Consider the following 21,336-nt stretch of genomic DNA (forward strand, 5'->3'; position numbering starts at 1 on the left):
TGGACAAAATGAGACATATATTTTTCAGACACGGCCAATGTATCGATTTGTTTTCCTTGGCTATAGCTATCTTTCACAAGGAAGGGCTTCCCCTTACTGGGCATAGGAACTGGATAGTTGTGGTAATAATGCACAAAAAGAAAAGACCATCGATGAAACTTTTTAAAAATACACAGAAAAGAGCAGAAATCCAAAAGGGGACAGACAAGCAGGGCAGTTTTGTTACTATAATGTTAAATTTAATACATAGGATCAATCAATATATATTGAAGCAACTACTATGTGCCAGGCGCGTGCACACACACACACACACACACACACACACACACACATATATATACATGTATAGGCTACATATAACAATACACTGTAATTACAATTTTCTTTTCCATTCTTGATACTGAAATGTTTATGTTTGATATGACAAGAAAAAGAAAGAAATTCCATTTTACAGATAAGGAAACTGAAGTTCTGAGACATTAAATGATTTGCATGTGATCGATCACGAAGCTAATAAGCGTCAGAGCTGGGAAGCCAAACCCAGGTTTTTTAAATTCCAAATCCAGTGCCCTTTCTATTACATAAGGCTGTCTTTATAATGTCTAAAGTATTACCAATAATTCAATACATACTTTTGGGTTAAAGTAATGAAATTTTATTTTAACATCTGCCAATGCGTTTAATTTTTCTTGAAAGGGAGCAAGCCAGTGAATTTAAAGATTAACTGAATGCTCTACATCCATAAAAAATAATGCAGTTCAAGAACTATATTCCATGGGGAAAAAAGTCACCTTAAACTTAAATTATACTCAATAATTATATTTTATTCATTGAATATTTTTAAAACAAAGCTTATGTTATAATTCTTAAAGAAGCATTTTTTACAAAATACTAAAATCCTTACATGCAGAGAATTATACAAGGCCCAAAGAAGAGAACTGGTTTTAGTGATGGTGGTGTTGTTCAAACTGAAGTCCACAATACCCACAAGTTCCAGTTTTAGTCTCTTTGTCCTGTAAAAAGAAAAAGCAAACTCTAAACACAGGTACCAATATTTTGCTACAACTTTATGAAAAAAAAAAAACTAACATTATAAATCAGTTAATAAGTTATCAAAGTTCATGAAACCTGAAATTAAACATTAACTTTACAAAGCTTTATATGACGGCTATCCTTTTATACAACAATTAATATACGTACACACTGTAAGTGTATTTATTATGTATATATATGTGTGTATGTATATATGTATGTATGCGTGTACATGGTCGTGATTTGTGTTCTGTCAGCGTAGGCCACTCCTGATATGAAAATTCCACCTCAAATGTAAATTAACAACTTATCCATAACTTATACCCTTAGGAAGTTATGTAGGGCACAGAAAATTAAATTGATTTGCCCCTCATAGCAAATAGGCCATTGATGCTGAATAAAAAGAGAGGCCAGGCTGACATACATATATTTGGTATATATATATTTATTTGCCAGGGCAGTGGAAAATAGACTGCAAAGGAAAAGACTTGAGGCAAAGAGGCTAATGGCAAATGGTGATTAGGAACTTAAATGTGCAATGCTGTGAAGGTAAAAAACATGAGATCTGCCAATAAATTGGACATATGGGTTCAATGCAACTAAGCAGTTGAGAATTACACCAATGTTTCAAGTCTGTATAGCTGGGAGGATGGTGGTATTCACCAAAAGTAATAGGAAGATGAGAAGAAAAAATTGGAGGGAGAGGGCTGGCCCCTAGGTGGAGGAGGAGATAAGGAGTTATTTTTTAGATTTGCAGCTATCCAATTTGAAATATTCAAAAGGCAGCTGGCGATGTAGAAATGGAATTCACAACAGAGATTAAAGATAGATCTAAAGCTTTGGAATCCTCTGATACAGTTGATTAGGTCACCAATCTAAGTTTACGGGCCCTTTGAGATTAATCAGAGATCTCAGATTGAGAGGCCCTGATATAGAGGAAAAAGAGAAGGGGGCCCAACACAGAACCTTGGATAATTACCCACAATGAGTAGGCATAACCTGGATGAATATCCCACAAAGGAGAATGAAAAGGATATGTAAGTATTTAAAATGTATCTCATAAGGTTGTTTTTTTTTTTAAGTTTAATTAATTCCTTTTGCCATGTAACAATTTCAATGACTGTTTCAAGCCATATGAGTTCATCAGAAGCGGTACAATACAAAATGCATGCAATTCAAGTGAGTTGTGAAATGTAAAAACTTTTTAAACTAATGGTATGCAATTACAGAAATGTCTATCAACAGGCATTTATTAAGTGGCTACTTTGTGCCAGGCACTGTGTTAAGCACTAGGAATACAAAGACAAAAAAAAGAATTTTGCTCTCAAGGAAGATTACATAAGTACATACAAAATAAATACATACAGAACACAAAATAAATGCTATCTAGTTAGGACAGGAAGGCATTACCATTTGGGAGGGATTAAGGAAATGTAATATGAAAAAAGTGCTGCTTGAGCTGTATCTTGTTAGAAATGAGGGACACTGAGGAAAAAGCTGTTACTGCCTGCATCTCCACTGCTCCAACACTAATTCTTCCACATTTCCTTGGACCTATAAATAAACTAACTAAATTTTCTCTTACTATCTTTGGGCCTCCCCCAATTGCACTAATAAGCTTCTCATTACTACTGGATACTCTTTAAGAAGAGCTCACTTCTAAAATTTTACACACACACCTCACATGTATATATGTATGGTGAGTGGCAGAGAAGACAAAGGAGAAAGAGAAAGAGGAGAGAAGTAACCAGCTTCCAAACAGGTTGTATTCCAGTTGTTTAGAACTTGAATACAATGCAATGAAAAAAACAAAAATACTGTTGAAAATGTAGACTGCCTATATTATAGACTTTTGTGGGCTAATGTGGAAACACCACCCCTCACCCACATCACCCCCAGTATCAAAGAACTGGAAACAAATGAAATATTCACCAACTGGGGAATGGTTAAACAAACTGCAGCACATGAATGTAACAAGAGTATTATTGTGCTATATAAGAAAAAATGGGTAGGTATGAGGAATACAAAGAAGACAGGAAGATATGTGAACTGATGCAAAATGAAATAAGCAGGACCAGAATATCATATATACAATAAGTACAAAAATGTACATGGAAAGATCAATAAACAAAACAGCAAAAACTGAATGCTGTAAAATTATAATGGCTAGGCTTGGCCCCAAAGAACAGATGTGAGAAGGCACCTCCCCTTGCTTCTTTGCAGAGTGTGGGGCAACATATTTAACATAAACTTTTCAGATATGCTGATTAGTTTTCCTAAACTATTTTTTCCCTCTTTACCATAAGAATGGCTCTAAGAAGGAAGAAGAATACTTTGGGAAATGCAGGTAATGTAAAAACAAAAGATATCAATAAAAATATATTTAACAATTTATTTATGAGATACCTTATATTTGAAATCATTAATGCCTTGAGTAAATTATGTTTTTGAATTCCCACAAATAAGCTTACAGTTTCTACTCTTTGCAATAGGGGCTCCAGCTTAGATAAGTCTTTCAGGAATTGACTCTTACTAACAAATTACCCCTTATAAAGAGAATCCTGATTACTTTGTTTATTAATGTTCTTTCCTGCTTCAAATACTGGGGTATTACACAAAATTAGGTCCTAATATTCACAGCTACTCTGAATTTAAACAAAAAAATTTTGTTACTATATATAGAACCACACTTTTATTTATCAATTCTTCTCTGGATTGTAGTTAAGTATTTATAATACTCAGAAAAATTTAGTCATTCACATTTACTCTTTGAACAATATGGGTCTTACTGTACACAACGTTCTCTTGGTTCTGTTCATTTCACTCATTATTTCTCACCAGTCTTTACATGTTTTTCTAAAAATCAACCTGCTCATCCCTTCTTACAGCACAGTCGTATTCCATTACAATCATACACCACAACTTGTTCAGTCATTCCTCAACTGATGGACATGTCCTCCATTTCCAGTCTTTGCCACCATAAAGAGAACAGATATAAATATTTTACAACACATATGTTCTCCTCCTTTTTCGCTGATCACCTTGGGAAAGAGACCTAATACAACTCTTCAGGTATAATTTCAGATAGCTCTCCAAAATGGTTGAATCAATTTACAATTCCACCAAGGGTGTATTAGTGTCCCAATTTTTCCACATTCCCTCCAACATTTGTTATTCTCCTTCTCCAGAAAAATTTTTCCTGTTATCTCTACATTTTTCTTAATATCCTTATAAAACCTAATAAATCTCCCAGGCTAATAAATTACCTATACGTGCCAAGTGCTGAGCAGGGACTAGTGAGGAATGTAGTGGAATATATCTACAAAGATGCAGAGCTGAAACTAAGAGGTAGACTAGGTAGGTAGACAGAGGAAACCATACTTAACCTGGTGGATGAGATATAAAGTAAACAGATGAGTCTGAAATGGCAAATGGTTAGGAAAAACACTTGTGGATTAGTAAGGAAGGTGAATTATGAAGAAAGCGATCAAAGAACACTCAACTTTAAAATGCAAGCACAATGAAAGGACAAACTAGGATACGTTACCAAGTTTATGTATACTTTTGGATGACCCAGAGCTCCTCCTCCACCATCACATGATATCACTCGACTTTCCACTTTAGTCACTGGTTGCTCTGCTATCAAATCAACTGCAAAGTTTTCATTTACCTGAAGTGAAAAAAAGAAGAGTTTTTTTTTCATACCACTGACACGAATTTTGAAAATTAAATGTAAGCAAAATTCCATTAAATTCTGAAAGACTCAAGATTTCTACAGGATGGGCACTTCCTCTACCAATATAGATTGAAACCTTTCCAAATAGTGGCTAACCTTTTAGTGATAAGTCTTTCTATACTATATAACCTAGTCCTGAGATGACAAACAAAGCAGTTGTCATTAGATCTATCTTCAAAATATTCCCACCTTAGTAAACCTAGAGCCTGTGCTCCATTATTATGACGTTCAAAAATACAAGGTCACCCTCTTCTCTGTGATAAGGTAGTAGAGCAGGACTTTAATGGGATAACTATATCATTATTCTATAGATGTTAAGAAGTCAGTTTCAAATAACAAAAGTAAATTTTTAGTATTTGTAGGTTCTTTTTTTTTTTAATTTACAAGGGGAAAAATAGCAACAATAATTATGGGCATCAGTAACTATAGGTAGAATTTTTCAGACAACAAAAATAATTTTAGCCTAATTTAGTAGGATCTTAAAAAGAAAATGTGAATACTTCAATATTTTAGAGACAAAAACTTGCTTGCTCAAGAGCTAAATAAACAGTGTACTACTTTTCAAATAAGAATATCAACTGTTTATATCTGTACTGATTCAAAGAAATCTTTTTCTTCAGGAAATGGATGCTGTTTAACACCTTAAGTTTTTAAATCTAAAATAAACGATCCAGTATGGTTGGTGAACAAATTATTCTATTTAATCAAATATTCTGGTTAGAATAGTGATATGCTCAACATACATGAAATACAATTGTCAAAAGTTCTAATTTAATAAAACTGTGTGCAAAGTGATTTATATCATGTCTTATAATAACCTTTGGACAAAAGAAAATAATTTTGGCCTAACCACTTAAAAATTATATAGGCCATAATTTCACCTTTTTAAAAAAACTTCACAGGCCTCATGGTCATCACTATAAATATTAAATATCACTTTAGTGCAGATTTACACAAATTCAGGTTAACACAGTTGTAATTAACAGAATGTTAGACAGCTGAATATACCTAAAATTGCCTAAGATTAAGGATGACAGCTTTTATTTAAAAGAGGCAAGAAACATTTTAAGTCAATTTTCACCTTCCCCAAACCCCCCCCCCCCCCCAAAAACTGATAAAATATTAACCTAAAATGGTATCATCAAAAAACTACTTTTCTATATCATTTTACAAGTTTAAAAAAATCTCAGCCCTCTGGAACAGGCATCGAAATGAATGAAATTAAACTTTCTTATTTATTTACAATATAAAGGACAGACAACCGATAAGACATTGGATAAACATAAATTTTTAGATTATGAATAAAAAAGGCAAGCACATTTTATTTGATAGTGAACAGAAAAAGAGAAGGAAGAGTCAGACGGAGAGATGTGGAGGAATTTAATTGTCTTTTATTCCGTCACAGAACACAGAATTTCAGGAATTTGGCAAACTGTCAGGGAAGCAGATGCTCTGGCAGAATGAAGCTTAAGAAAGAGCTTGAAGGCAAGAGTAATATAATGACAGAGTATTAAGCAAATCTTTAGAAAAGGAATAAAAAGAGAACCCCTTGAAGAGCAAGACAAAGGTTAAGCAAATATTATCTAAGATGGATTAAAAGTTCATTATTAATAACGATTTATTTATATAGAATTTTACAAAAGACTCTATGGTATAAAACACAAAGCTTGCTTATTATCCATAAAGGAAATAGCATATAGAACATGATTGTCACAATTATAACAGCAGCTAGTTTTTTGCATAATTCTTTAAGATTTGCAAGCACTTCGCATATAATCACATTTTTATTTGATCCTCAGGACAAAGGGGATGGGGGAGGTACTATTATCACCTCTATTTCATAAGGCAAGGAACTGAGGTTCAAGGAGCTTAAGTAACTGGTCCATGATTTGGCAAGATTCAACTTCAAGTATTCCTGACTTCAAGTTGTTCAGAGTTCTAGCTCCTCCGTCATAATATACTGCCTCTCTAAATCCAACAATGGACTTAAGGAGGTAAGTGATTTGATCAAATAAAAAAAAGCACTACTCAAATCACAGTTTTGAGAAGGCCTGCAGTTAGATGATGACATAAGAGGAAAGTGTGAAGCAGAAGTTTCATTTTCCAATAAGAGAGACCCACAGTGCAGATTAAGTCTTATGGATATGAAAGGAAGGAGTGGATCTGGGATATGTTACTCAGGATCACACAGCAGGATAAGGCTAGAAAAGATGGATGGAGCAAAAGGACAATGACACTTTCAAAATGACTGAGGTTTCTAGACTCAGAAAGCTGGTGATAAGGCAGAGTCATCTACTTTATGGCAAAAGCAAGAGAGGGTAGAAAATGAGAAGATTTGCCCTGGACATATTTGAGTTGGTGATAAGATATCCCACTTAGATGTCTTGTGACAAGTGTGATTAGACTACAGAGTAGAGACATAGGCTTGTGTGTTTTCCACATACTGATTGATAATAGCTGAACCTTCATGGAAGACAACAACTAGGGAAAAAGCAGCAATCGTCTCCTGATACATATCACAGTAAGGGCCAGAAAGTATGCTCAGACAAAAGAGAAAGTTTATTGAACACAATGCAAATACCACATAGAGTGAAATGAAAAGAGGAGAAAATGGCACAAAATACATATACTGAATACAGGAATTTTAACAGGGATGGGAAGGGTGGCAAGTGCTCTGGTAACATAGCAAGATAAACAAAGGACTTGGAAAACAATGTTCAGAACCAGTGCAATCTTGTATTCAACATTAAATAAACTGTCATTTTAAAATGACATCTTGAGAATTTTTGCAAAGTCCCATGTCAACAGTGTCAAATTTGTCATGATCACAGATAAAAACTGAAAAAGAAAATTATTAAATTTTATGCATAAAACATTGAGAGGCTAAGTAATTACATAATGCTCTAAAAGTTGTGTGTGATGCCAGGATATTTGCCTAGTGCAAAATGTTTTTCTACAATATAATTTAAACTATTACATTCTGGTATTCTCGTAGGTCAATATGAAAAATACATGGTTTCAGGAACTAAACTTATCTAGTTAAAAAACTCTACTCTCACTAGTTGACAGGAAACACAATTTCATGATAACCAACAGAACAGTAACTGTAATTCCTCAGAATAACTGCCCTTTAAGCTAGCCCCACTTCTTCTCAGTTTTCTCATCCCTCAATATTTTCCCCACTTTGAACTCTACCTTGCACTCTTCAACAGAGTATATTCACCCCGACTTCCTTCCAACTTAGCATTTTATTCATCAGATCAAAAACAATCTCCTCCATTTAAGGTCACACTTACATTAGCACCAGAATTGGGATTAGAACCCAGGTCAAATTGAATAAAGACCTTCCCCATCTGGGGAATATTAGAATGTTAGAACATTGACTGTTTTTGAGTGGCAAGGTATAAATTCCCTCTATATTCATTTACTTTAGTAAATAAAGTTCGGAATTGCTAAGATGTCAAATGACCATGGACAAAGACTGTCTTTCCTTGCCTAAAGCACAGTGTTCCTATAATTCTCCCTTTTGTTATAAAGTAAAAACGCAACCCCTCCCCCTAAAAAAGGATTAGGCAAGTGCAATAAATCTAAAACCAATATAATACTATTTAACTTTTATAGAGTTTTGCTAATGTCAGGTAAATAGAGCTATTCTTAAGTTACTTGTTAAACAAGTCTCTTGCTTCTGAAGACACATTAATGGGGAAAAAAAAATCTTCCCCTGTTAAACAGCTATTTAATGTTAGTTACCACAGTCTTCCTAAATTTATGCTTAACCAGAGATGGTTTTATGTGAAATAAATACACACACACGCAGATGTATTTGGAATAAAACTAACTGTCCCAGATATAGACAAATACAAGGTTTTAGAGAAATATAGAAATATGACAAAGAAAGTATTTGACAATTTATAATTTACTATCATCATTACAGTTTATAAGCTTTCCTCTTAAAGTTCAATTTCAAGGTGAAAGAATTTATGATAAAATGCAGTTACAATAAAACAAAAATATGAAGTTGTGTAGCATTATACTAATGCTGTATTACATGGTCTTTTAAACAGAATATATTTGTTGACAGTCTTGTCTCTCCCCTTACAGTGACATCCTTATAGTGTGGTATGAAATGAGTGATGTACTGTTCACCTCTGCTACTGATGGACAAAGCAACTAACCATACAAATGAAGTCTTATAGTTTAAATAATACAATGCCTAAATAAGTGACAAAAATGTCACACAGGCCAGACTAACAAACAGTTAGGCACCAATCATAGCAGTTAAAGAGACCTAGCCATCTTCTTGAGGGAAGGGCATTTGATGCCTTGACATTTCTGACTGACAAAGGGCACACACTACTGTCATTTATTGCAGTACATCTGAAGGGAAATCATAACCCTCCAATTATTAATGTCTGGTTCCTGAAATCAGTTCAACTGAAAGAATGTAAAGAACACAGCAACAAAAACACATCCATCTATAACACAAAAAATGTTATTAGATGCTAATGGCATGTCAAAATAATAATGTTTTTAAAACCTTCAATCTTATTTACTATCACTAAGGAAATTTTAACAGAAAAAACTATTTTATGAGTACTATTAATGGATTGAATGTCATATGCCTTGAATATTTCTGATTAGATGGTAGCATTGGCTAAGGGTTTTCTAAGCTTGTGACAGATCATGTACCCTCCAAACTATTCGACTCCTGCTTTGTAGTAAGAAAAATTCTTCCCTGCTTTGGATATCACTAAAAAAGAAAGTCTTAAAGCCAGGCTTTTGTCTTTTTTTTAAATTATAAACTACACATATTAAATATTTAGTGCTGTTAAAAGGCAGGATTTTGACTGAAATGATACATTTTAGGGATAGCAACTGCTCTGGAGTATTTGCTCTGTCAAATTCAAATCCTACCAAAAAAGGGGAAGCAGAGGGGCAAAATCACTATTAAATAAGAGTCTACAGAAACAACTGAACAGCAACAAAAGATCAACGTTAAAGTTAAAGTGAAAAATAAGATAGATTTACTATGGAACCTTAAAATACTAAACTGTCTCATAAAAGTATTTTTAAAAATCATGATTCTCATTAAATTCTTAAGTTTAAAATGAACAATGAGTTAAATTATATTTTTAAATTAAAGAAGTTTAAAGTTTAGATCCTAAGTACTGATTCTAGAAATACAGATATACCTATTTATATTTATACTTTTCTGAAAATTTTATAATAAAAACTACAGCTTTTTACATAAATAAGATTTTCAAGTGAAACAGTTTAAAAGATAATTCAAAAGAGTGGCGAATTGATGCATCTGTACTGACTTGTTCAAACTGGTTTTGAGGGACATAAAGGAGTTCAGTGATTAATCTTGCTGGCACCTAACAAGGGAAAGTATTTAAAAAAAAAAAAAGAAAAAAAAGAAACAAGCAAGAAGTCCTGGAGCTACCACAAAGAATAAAATTAAAGGACAACTCACATAGCTTTACTGACTAAACCACTAGTTTCATGAACCTGGGGTTTATGAATTCATATTTTCAAATATTTTCCTTCAGGTCCTTGAGGGTAAATAAATCTTTCTTCTTCTATCACCATTATTTTTGTTAGATCAGTCTTTGAAAGCAGGCAAGAGATAAAAATTCATAGTTATTCACAGATTTCAAAAATGAAGATACCTATGCATTCTTACTCTAACCATAAAAATCAAAACTTTCATGTTAAGAGGATCATTGAAGGGGAGATAATGGAACATAGGCTCAAACAAATGAAAACAAAAATAAAACCTCTAAATATGTAGTTTCTCATATATCCTATCTAAAAGGCATCACTTTAGAATAAAAATAATAATGATGATAATGAAAACAACATTTATACAGTCCTTACTATGTGCCAAGCACTTTAAAGGCATCATTTCACTGGATCCCAACAACAACCTTGGGAGGTAAATACTTATTATTATTCCCATTTTACAGATAAGGAAAGGAAGCTAACAGAGTGGAACTTGCCAAGGGTTACAGAGCTTGTAGGGCTCTGAGACCAGATTTGAATTCAAGTATTTCTGACTGCAGGCTCAGCTTTCTATCCACTACACCACCTGATGCCTAATAAACTAATCACTTGGCTTTTATACTGCAAAAAGATTATCACATGGATTCAAACACATGTATGTTTACTCTTAATTTTGAGGTTTGAGAATAAAATGAATGGGGGAATCACCTACCTGAATAGCACTGAATTACTTAACTCTATTATAAGAGATAGATGACTATCATAGGCAACCTTGGAGCTAGGATAGTGAAATGGGTGAAGACACAAAATAGACAAGCAGCACATAACTGACCCAAGTTCTACTATCTTCTCAGTGAGGGTACTTGGCGACATACAAGACTGAGGAAATGTGACAGCAGTAGTAGTGGTTGAAATGGTAATGGTAGTAGTGGTGGTGATGGTAGTAATAATAATAATAATGATAATAATAATAATAATATTCACAGTAGCAGTAGTTACAACAATAATATATTTATCATTTTGAAAAATGCTTTCCTCACATTACTGTGAGATCTTACAAATACCAATCAGTACCTCCACTTTACAGACAATGAAACAAGCTCAGAGGCAAAGTGATTTTAACTACAGCGCCATAAAACGCAAGGGAAGCTAAGGTGGTTTGCGGGTTTTTTTTGTTTTTTTTCTTCCAGTCTCCCCACATTGTCATAGTAGTTTTGTGTCAGTAAAACTTAATTAAAACATATATACAAGGGGCAGCCAGGTGGCACAGTGGATAGAGAACCAGCCCTGGAGTCGGGAGGACCTGAATTCAAATTCAGCTTCAGATGCTTACTAGATGGGTGACCCTGCGCAAGTCACTTAACCCGACTGCTTCCAAAAAAACAAAACAAAAAACATATACCCACACCCACAAAACAAATTCACATGGCCAAATAGGAATAAGTGTAAAAAGAGCAAAAAGTCACTAACAATAACCAGTATCATATCACATCTTATTCAGAATGCTTAGGAACACAAAAACCAGTTACCAAAATGATGTGGAATTCATTGATTCCACAATTTCTATTGTCTGCTATGTGTTGCATAATACGCTAAGTACTATGGGAGACACAAAGTACAGAAAAAACGCTCCAATGAAATGTTCCAAGAACTTAAAATCTCACTGGAAAAATAATACATCCACAGAAACAAGCAGTACATAATCAAGTATTAAATGAATGCACGGGAAAATACTATCAAAACTGAGAAAGTAGAGATTACTATAGAATGGGATAATAATAATTTACTTTTACATAATGCTTTAAGATTTACAAAGATTTTTACACATATTATCTCATTTGATCCTCCCAACAACCTTGTGAGATAAGATACAAAAAGAGATCACCATCCTTAATTTACAGATGAGGAAACTAAAGATCACAGAGGTTAAATGAATTGTCCGTGGTTCCACAGCTAGGAGTAACGGAGATAAGACTGAAACATGGGTCTCTCAACTTCAAATACAATGGTCTTTCTACTAACCTACATTGCATCTGTATGATAGGGGTAACAAATGAGAAAAGATTCATGGACTAGGTAAATTTTAAAACATGGAGAGTTATTTAGATAAAGAGTAAAGAGAAAAGAGATTCCAAGCAAGGAGTAACAGGATAAGCAAAGGTTTAGAAGCGAGAATAAATATGGAATGGACAGAATACTAAACCAGTGATTTTACTGGTATACTAAGGAAATCCTATGTGAGCAAACTCCCTCTACCAATTCAGAATTGCACCTTTTCTGCAAGCTTACTCAACCTAAGGCACTATGAGTTTAAGTGATCTGCACAGTGTCACAAAACCAATGTGTCAGAGGCAAGACTTCAAACCACATCTTCCCGCCTTTGAGGCCAGCTCTCAAGGTCATTACCTTGAAGAATGAAAAATGACATTGAAAAATGAAAAGAAAAGCCTGGCTATAACTGAAGATACATGTCAGAAAATTAGCATATCTGGCCTAAGGTCATTAATTCCTTGGAAAATATAGACGGGAACGACTATAAATGAGCAACTGGTTGAACTATGTTACAGAGAATGTGGGATTCGGTCATAATCCATAAATGACTTTATTGTGAAATGACTTCTTTTTAAGTGCAAAGCAGTGATCTTATCAACACAGGGAGTTCCCAGGGAAGAAAATGTCCAACCATGGAGATCATCAACTACTGTGAAACAATCAACTTTTAGAATTGCCTGGAATATCGATGTTAAGTGACTGGCACAGGATCATCACACAGCCAGTTCAGCCTAAGGAGAACCTGAACCTAGGTTTCTTGACACACTATACCATGCTAAAATTCATGAAATGACAAGAGGGTGGAGCAATGATGGATGAAACATGTAAGAGGGGATAACTCTCTCCAACAGGATGTAGAGAGACCACAAGATAATAAATAAACCTTGGACACCTATACTGTTAGGGAACAAGGGAATAAAGTAAAGTCAATGAATATAAGCTATGGGGAGAGATAAAAACAAATTTTTTTTCAAAGTAATGAAGATAAATGTTTGGAATTGGAAGAAGACAGAAGATGCTACAGAAAGTTATTTACATGTGGTCTCTTTCAAGATTCACGGTAGGCAAGGAGTGACAAGAACTCAAGTGGAAAGGAGTTACTCTTAGAAATGGAGGAATACTTCATCTGAGACAAATATAGACTTCTGTTTTGCATTTAAAGCCCTTCATGATCTGATTCCAACATACCTTTCCAGTCTTATTTTACATTACTTCCTTTCACGTGCTCTATAGTTTACCTAAAAATACCTTCTTGCTGCTCCTCACACATATCACTCCATCTTTTAATTCCATGCCTTTGTACAGATTGCTTATGACTAGAATGCACTCATTCCCCACTTCTGCCTCTTGGAATCCCAAGTTTCTTTCAAATTTCAGCTTAAGTGCCATCTTCTACAAGTCTTTCCTGACTCCAGACCTACCACTCTAACCAGCTGTCCATGTAGTTGCCTAATCAATGATCACCTGGCTTGTATAATGGACAAAGATTGTCACATGGATGGAAACACATATGTAAGTTTATCCCTAATATCCTAAAAATACAAGCTATTTTGATGTTTGAGATTAAAATGAATAGGGGCATGGGGCAATCACCTGCCTGAATGGCACTGACTTATTTAACTCTGTTAGAAGTGATAGATGACTCTCATAGATGACTTTGAAGCTAGGACAGTAAAATGGGTAAAATATTCCCATCAGTTATGGCTCCCCTCTCCAAAAAAAATAACATTATATTTATTTTGTATTTACTTATGTTTGTCTGTCCTGATAGAACACAAGATCCCTGAGAACAAAGCCTGCTTTAATTTTCTCTATCCCCAGTACGTCACAAATGACTGGTATATATTAGTGCCTAATAAATGCCTGCTATTTGACTGCTAGACACCAGGCAGCTAGGTGGACAGAGTGCTGGGCCTGGAGTCCAAAAACCTGATTTCAAAACCAGCCTCACACACTTTCTAGCTGTGGGACCTGGGCAAGTCACTTAACCTGTCTGCCTTAGTTTTCCCATCTGTAAAATTTGGAAAATAAGAGTACCTACCTCTCAGGGTTGCTGTGAGCATCAAAATGAGATAATTTCTGTAAAGCCCTTAGCACACTGCCTGACACATAGTAGGTGCTGTGTTGTGTATTCTCTCTCCCTGATATGACCAAAAAGAAACAGATACTGTAAGGTAAACAGAAAACTTGAAAGGGGAAGGTCATGCTAGATAACTTTATCAATAGGAGAGTTGAGGGGCTGAGAAGAGTAGAATTGAACATTTTTAACAGCCACAGTTAGACTCTGACAGTGAATCAAGAAAAGATGAGTAAAAGAAACTGCTGAGGACCCAGATAAATCTATATAGTATAAATCTATATGAGTCCAGGTCTGTATAGTTCTGGGACCTTTTCCAGTGATGACACTCTATGGCCTAAAGTCAGAGTGGATAAAGCAAAGAACAAAAACGATAAGCATGGCAAAAGCTCAAGATGGCAAAAAACTCCAGGGTGGCAGATTAGGCAGAAATATGGTAATAGTCATGAAGTCGAAGCTAGACATCATGTGAAGAGTAACGAGAAGTAAGTTAATTGGTTGGATGAAGTTTAACAGAATGATTAGACGTCCTAGAGAGGACAAAAAACTGGATTAACAGAGATTAAAAAGAGATAGGTTGTAAATAAATTCAAATGAAAATGGCAAATGGTAACAAGGTTAAAGCCTTTCTTTAAAACAAGGAATTAAACATTTGAGTGCCTACCATGTGCTAGGCACTGTGTCTGGTGCTGGAGATACAAAGACAAAAACAAGACAGTCCCTGCGCTCAAGTATATACGGGGAGGAGAGAAGCTACAGGTTGAGAAGCAGGGTAGCAGCATATGTCAATGCCAAAAGAACATCTAGGTACTAGATAATATTACTGTCACTTGAAATAAAACAGTCAGAAAGGGGAGTTAAGAAGACCCATGCCCAACCATAAAATTCACTCACTGGTGACAAGAAATAGTACTAGTTATGTAGAAAACGAGAACTTACCTCTAACTTGTCACATTAATTTGGTCTAGACCTCAGAAAAGAATGATTCATATACTACTTCCAGTATCTAACAGATTCCTTATGTCCAAATAACAAACCAACCTAACTTATTTAAGACGAACTAAAAAAAAAAATCACACTGCATTAGATAACTAAAATAGCAGGTTTAAAAAAAATTAGCAATAGAATTTGTAGACTTGAAAAAGCTTGCATGGGGTAAAGAAAGTAGTGATCTCAGTTTATAAGGGAAACAATTATTTTTCTTAAAATTTGACATTTCAAAAACAAAAATCGTGGCATCACAATTTTTGCACTCCCTAAAAGAACTGCACTCCCTAAAAGATCACATTTAACACTATGAAGAAATATGTAACTTAAGAAATTAGATGATTTTAAGACTTCCTGTATTGCTCTTTAACTGTGCATATCTATTTCATTTCTCTTGTCAAATTAGTTTTATTAAGACTTAACTCTCTTCTGAAAGATATAAGCTTACCTCTTTCTGGCGACCAACAAAGCGAATCTTCCTGTAATCTTCTTCATCATAAACCTTTAAAAAAAATTGTGCTTTATTTTTACAGCTTATCCTTTAAAACAATAATTTTTGTCTTATTTTAAACATGCTTGTCAAAGTAGACACTAAAGTTAATTATAACATGCTTCTTTGAATAATCAGATATTAATAGCACTGCCTTAATTTTGTTTTTTAACCCCTTTTAGAACATCTTCCTATATGTTATTTGATAAATGATCCCTGATGATTTCTTTTTTTTGTTTTTTGGTTTTCTTGTGAGGCAATTGGAGTTCAGTGACTTGCTCAGTGACACACAGCTAACAAGTGTCAAGTGTCTGAGGCAGGATTTGAACTCAGGTCCTCCTGACTCCAGGGCCGGTGCTTTATCCACTGCACCACCAAGCTGCCCCTTGATGTTTTCGTAATACAAAATTAATTACTTAAACAGTTAAAAGAATGAGTTCTCCATTCTAATATAAATGAAGAAGAAAACTGTCCTTTAAAAAGTACACAACAGTAATAAATATTGTAATTTAAGGAAGCTTTCCTTCGACATTTGGACACAGTTACTTAACCAAGTAAGGTAAAATGAGGAAATCTGTAATTACAGGCACATAGGTTGAAAATAAACACCATTTTGAAGGGCACACTGTTTGTATCTGCTGCAATATATTCTTAATGAAGCAACAACGTGGTTCAATGGATAGAGTGCTGGCCCTGGAGTAAGTTCAAATTCTGTTTCATATATTTTTCCAGCTGTGTGACCCTGGGCAAGTAACTTCATCGCTCTGCCTCACCTGTGTAAAATGGGGATAATGACAGTGTTTCCCTCCCAGGGCTGTTGTGAGGATAAAATGAGATATATGTAAAATCCTTCGCGTGTTTTGTTTATATGTTTAAATTCTTTTTGTCTAAATGTTTATAAATAATTATTATTACTGGACAGGCCACTTCCATTACACAGTTGATTTAATGAATGCAGTCAAAATAACTCAAATGATGAATTCAAATTTCTTATATTTTAAACACCTAAATTTTATAGTTTTAACGACTTATTCAAACTTCCAATATCCACAATAAAACAAAATTTAAAAAATTTTTCAAAGGAAGACTAAATGTGTTTTTACATGCTGAAATATGTGAAGCTGTTCCATCATAATCAAAATAAGTGGACAAAAGATAATCAGAATGTTGGGGACAGAAGGGGCATCAAAGATTAGAATATTACAATTACACATGTGGCACTTTAACGATACGACAAACCTAGACTTGAACAGGTTATCCATTTCACTTTGCTGCTAAATGCAAACTCAACTCTAACAATTTTCAGTAACTGCGGCTCGAAAACATTTAAATTCTTAACAGGAACACAGCACAGAAGAGGAATAACATTCCTTCCTTAAATAAAATGATCTTTAACTCTGACCAAGCTTGTATGTATTTCACACTGACCAAGGTAATATCCACTTTGTTTTTTAGCAAAAGATGAAATACAAGGTAATTAAGGAGACAGCAATCCAGAAAGAAGAATTTTATTAAGAGTTTTTATGTGCCAGGCACTGCTGGGAATACAACACAAATTAAAAACAAAATCGGGGTCCCACCGAATGTCAAAAGACACACAACAGAGGAAGGCTGACACTTATCAGCAGAAGATAGATATCCTTCTCCAGGACATGGGAAAGTTACCCTAAAGGAGGGAGCACGGGATAAGGCTGTGTCAGTGTACGGGTTAGAAAGGACTCGGGGCTAGACCTGACTGAAGAGATCCGCATTCTGGGGTGCGCGGCCCACAGGTCCCGGACACGTCCTGAGCTACAAACCTGTGTCCGATGGGGGTGGGGGGCGGGGAGGACGGGGCAGGAGGAGGGGGAGGGGAGGAGAGAAAAAGGAGGAGGAAGAGAGAAGGGAAAGGCAAAGAAGGGGGGGAGAGAGAAGAGGGTGAAAGAGGGAGAGGAGGTCACCCAAACTGTCCGCCCCCGCCAGAGCCCCGAGTCCACGAGAAACCTGAGCGGGAACCTCAGCATCGCAGAGGGTAGTGGGGAAGGGCGAGACACCCTCTTTCCTCCTCCTTCCCCCGTTACCTGGCCCGTGTGGGTAATTTTCTCCCCTGAGGGTGATATCTTCACACCAAAACACCTGTGGGCCACAGGGAGGCCCCGGGAAGCACCGAGGCTGCGGCCCAGAAAGCGACCGAAGGTCAACGTCCCCGCCGCCGCCATCTTCCGCGGGATGACCCCGTGACCCCGGCGCTTTGACAGCGCGAAAGAACGCGCGCTTCCGTGACGTCTTACGCATGCGCAGACGATCGGACTGAAAGTTTATTTCTGGGATTTATTTCTCACGGGCAGAGGAAGAGAGGAAGGAGAAATGGGGCGGGGCGGGGCGGGGTATGGGAGGAGAAGTGGACCGGGCGTGGGGGGCGAGGAAAGGAGGCGAGCGTCTTGGGTTTGAGGTCGCAGATTGGCCCCTGGGGCTGGACGTATCCACATCTTCCTCTTTCCTTTAACCTCTTAAGGAGGCAAACAAAGAATTAAAAGATTTGACCTTGGGCGAGATAGTCACTTAAACCTCCGGGACTCAGTTCCCTCATCTGTCAAACAAGGGGGCTGTACTAGATGGCCTCCCCTGCAGCTCTCTATTCCTGATCTTAGTATTCTCCTTATCATGCTGACTTCGTTCTTGTGGTTGTTACTAAGCACCTCAGTAGCTAGTGTTTGTTGGAGACTGTTATGAAAAGGGCGCAGGACTTGTTAGAAGACTCAGCCGTCTGTGTGACCTCAGATTGCTGGGGCACTGATGCGGACCCTAAAAGGCCTTGGACGCTCCCGGGCAGGCCACATCCCTGGGGTTTCCAGCCCACCTTGATTACTTAATTAGCTTACTTGACACTCCTTAATCCCATCCCAGCCCTTTTCTTGATTACCTCTAGACCACCCCAGGCATTTTGCCAGTCCTAAATCTCATCCAGATCTTCCCACAGTCTTTCTGTACAAAAATATCTGGTTTATCCTCCTCAATGGCTCAGATTCTTAAAATCTGCCCACCTAGCATTAGGGTCACAAGTAGTGCAGACTCACCCTGCAGAGCCTGCTTCTATTGGTGTTACAATGAACTGCCTGCTTCGACCGAAAGGCTTCAGTGCTCAAATTCTTTCTAGTCAGACGCTTGCCTGTACCCTTGCACTTTGGGGTTCCCAGCACTCCTAGACCAGACAAGTGGAAAAATCTGGACTACCATCAAGAAAAACAATGTAAATTACTTGTATCTGCTTTTATTTTGCTTATGCAAAAGTTGTTACATTTCATACAAAGACGTGCATCTTTGTGGATTGAATAAGAAAAGAGATCATCAAATGGGGAAAAAATTTGCATTACAAAATCTCCCCGAACTTTAGTTTCAAAATCTATAGGATAAAGGGGCAGCTAGGTGGTACAGTGGATAGAGCACCTGATCAGGATTCAGGAGGACCTGAGTTCAAATCAGGCCTCAGATACATAACACTTACTAACTGTGTGACCCTGGGCAAGTCATTTAACCCCATTACCTAGCAAAGGAAAAAAAAATCTATAGGATAGGAATAAAAATGTTTGCTGTATACACCTCACAAGTTTGTGTGGATCTAAAGCATACATATATGTATGTATATATATAGGTATATATAGGTGGTGCAGTGGATAGAGTGCCAAGTCTAGAGTTAAAAAGACCTGAGTTCAAATCCAGCCTCAAACAGTTACTAGCTGTGTAATCCTGGGCAAGTCACTTCACCTCTCTGTTTGCCTCAGTTTCCTTATCTGTAAATGGGAAGAACAACACCTACCTCCCAGGGTTATTGTGTGGCTCAAATGAGATAATAATTGTAAAGTGCCTATATAGTAAGTGATATATAAATGTTAGGTATTATTACTGTTAATGAGATACTGTATATAAAATGTTTTATAACCTTAAAGTATTATATAAATATATCATATAGTATTATCAATAAAGAATCTATTGCTGTTAGTAATAATATGTATTCACATAAATACCAACGTGAAATTTTAAAAATCTTTATCTTTAACCTCTCTATCCCTCATTTCCAACTACCTGCTGAACTTTTCTACTTTCTCCTGAAATCAACTCAAACTAAACGTTTCTAAACCCTAATTGATTATCTTCCCCAAACAATATCATCACCCTTCTTAGACTTTCCCTTTTCTGGTACTGATATCACTATTCTCTAGGCTCCAGATCCCTAGATCATCTTTAACTACTTCATCCTCTGTATTCAATCACTTATCAATAATAATCACTTACATTTAGAAAGTACTTTAAGCTTTATAAGCACTTTTCTCAGAACCATTCTGTGAGGAAGTCAGTATGAACACATTAGTATGCCCATTTGACAGATAAAGAAACTGAGGATTAGAGATTTTAATTTCTTCCCCAGTAAAATGAGGTTCAAATTTGGCCTCAGACACTTACTAGCTATGTGACTCTGGGCAAATTCCTCAACTCTGTTTGCCTCACTTTCCTTATCTGTAAAATGAGCTGAATAAAGAAATAGCAAACATTCCAGTATCTCTGCCAAGAAAACCCCAAATGGGGTCAAGAAGAGTTGGCTATGACTGAACATCAAAGCAGTCTACCTGTGCATCTTTCCATTGCTCTATGAGTTGTCATTTCATTTAGATGATTCTTCAATTTTTATCCAAGAGAATATTACTGTTAAAGACATGGGTTACTGTAGCAGTGTTGTGGTTTCATGATATATTGTGGCAGAACCATCTCAAAGAATTCAGTCAGACCACCTCTAATCCAAGTATAGGCATTTATTGAGATTGATGCCTCTCATGAAGTGGCTAAGTTCTCATGGGCTAAGTTCCAAGAAGAACCAGCAATTTTAGTGAAAGCAAGATGGATTTTTATAGGGTAAAGATGCAATTACATAACAGAAATTATGAATATTTTAAAGGCAGGAGGGGTTTGTTAAGGGATTAGGTAATAGGGGAAGGATCCCAGCCTTGGTGGAACTATGCATGCCATTTCCCACAATGCACACAGAAAAACCCATTGGAGGGGGATATGTATGTATGATAATGATATTATAATAAGCCTCTCTATGTCATAAGTTCACCTAAAGGACAGCTTTTGCTATTACTGCGCAGGTGCCTACTTAGGGAAAGTCCCTTCTATTGTTTTGGGGGTCCACATCCCACATGCTGCTTTCTAATTGGCTGAGTATTATGGTCCTGTCTTAGACTAGAAGGATATGGTTGTGTTTGAGTACATGGACACACTTGAAGTTTCTGTGGGAAATATGAGGAATGGGTCTGGGGGCAGTGGCTAGCTAGAGGCAGTGGCTGGGATCCCATCACATGGACATGCCTCCTGTTTCTATGAGAAATATGAGTTCATGGACACACCTGTTATTCTAGTGAGCAGTGAGGCATATATGAAGAAGTTAGGATATTGGGGGGTGGGGAGGGAGCAGTGGCTAGG

At 36.2% G+C, this 21,336-nt stretch overlaps 1 protein-coding gene across 2 annotated transcripts; it reads right to left on the reverse strand.

Moving 5' to 3' along the window:
- Nucleotides 1-803: 803 nt before the first annotated feature.
- NDUFS6 (NADH:ubiquinone oxidoreductase subunit S6) lies at nucleotides 804-18,106 on the reverse strand. 2 transcript variants are annotated; one of them, XM_027868989.1, is made up of 4 exons: nucleotides 17,940-18,106; nucleotides 15,838-15,891; nucleotides 4,580-4,702; nucleotides 804-1,013 (listed from the first exon to the last, which is right to left on the reverse strand). In XM_027868989.1, the coding sequence occupies exons 1-4, from the start codon at nucleotides 18,075-18,077 to the stop codon at nucleotides 945-947; spliced, it is 384 nt and encodes a 127-aa protein (XP_027724790.1). In that variant the 5' UTR covers nucleotides 18,078-18,106; the 3' UTR covers nucleotides 804-944. The 2 variants fall into 2 exon arrangements, with proteins under 2 accessions (XP_027724790.1, XP_027724791.1); XM_027868990.1 differs by lacking the exon at nucleotides 15,838-15,891.
- Nucleotides 18,107-21,336: the final 3,230 nt, after the last annotated feature.

This window comes from Vombatus ursinus, unplaced genomic scaffold (genome assembly GCF_900497805.2).
Source record: "Vombatus ursinus unplaced genomic scaffold, bare-nosed wombat genome assembly UNPS02014791.1, whole genome shotgun sequence".
Taxonomy (NCBI): Eukaryota; Metazoa; Chordata; class Mammalia; order Diprotodontia; family Vombatidae; genus Vombatus; species Vombatus ursinus.

Bases quoted from the DNA above. Each gene is read 5' to 3' on its own strand.
- NDUFS6 (XM_027868989.1), bottom strand. From the start codon at position 18,077: ATGGCGGCGGCGGGGACGTTGACCTTCGGTCGCTTTCTGGGCCGCAGC. The intron at 15,892-17,939 runs GTAACGGGGGAA...TTTTTTTTAAAG, and splicing joins AAATTACCCACACGGGCCAG to GTTTATGATGAAGAAGATTA. The intron at 4,703-15,837 runs GTAAGCTTATAT...TTTTCACTTCAG, and splicing joins TTGTTGGTCGCCAGAAAGAG to GTAAATGAAAACTTTGCAGT.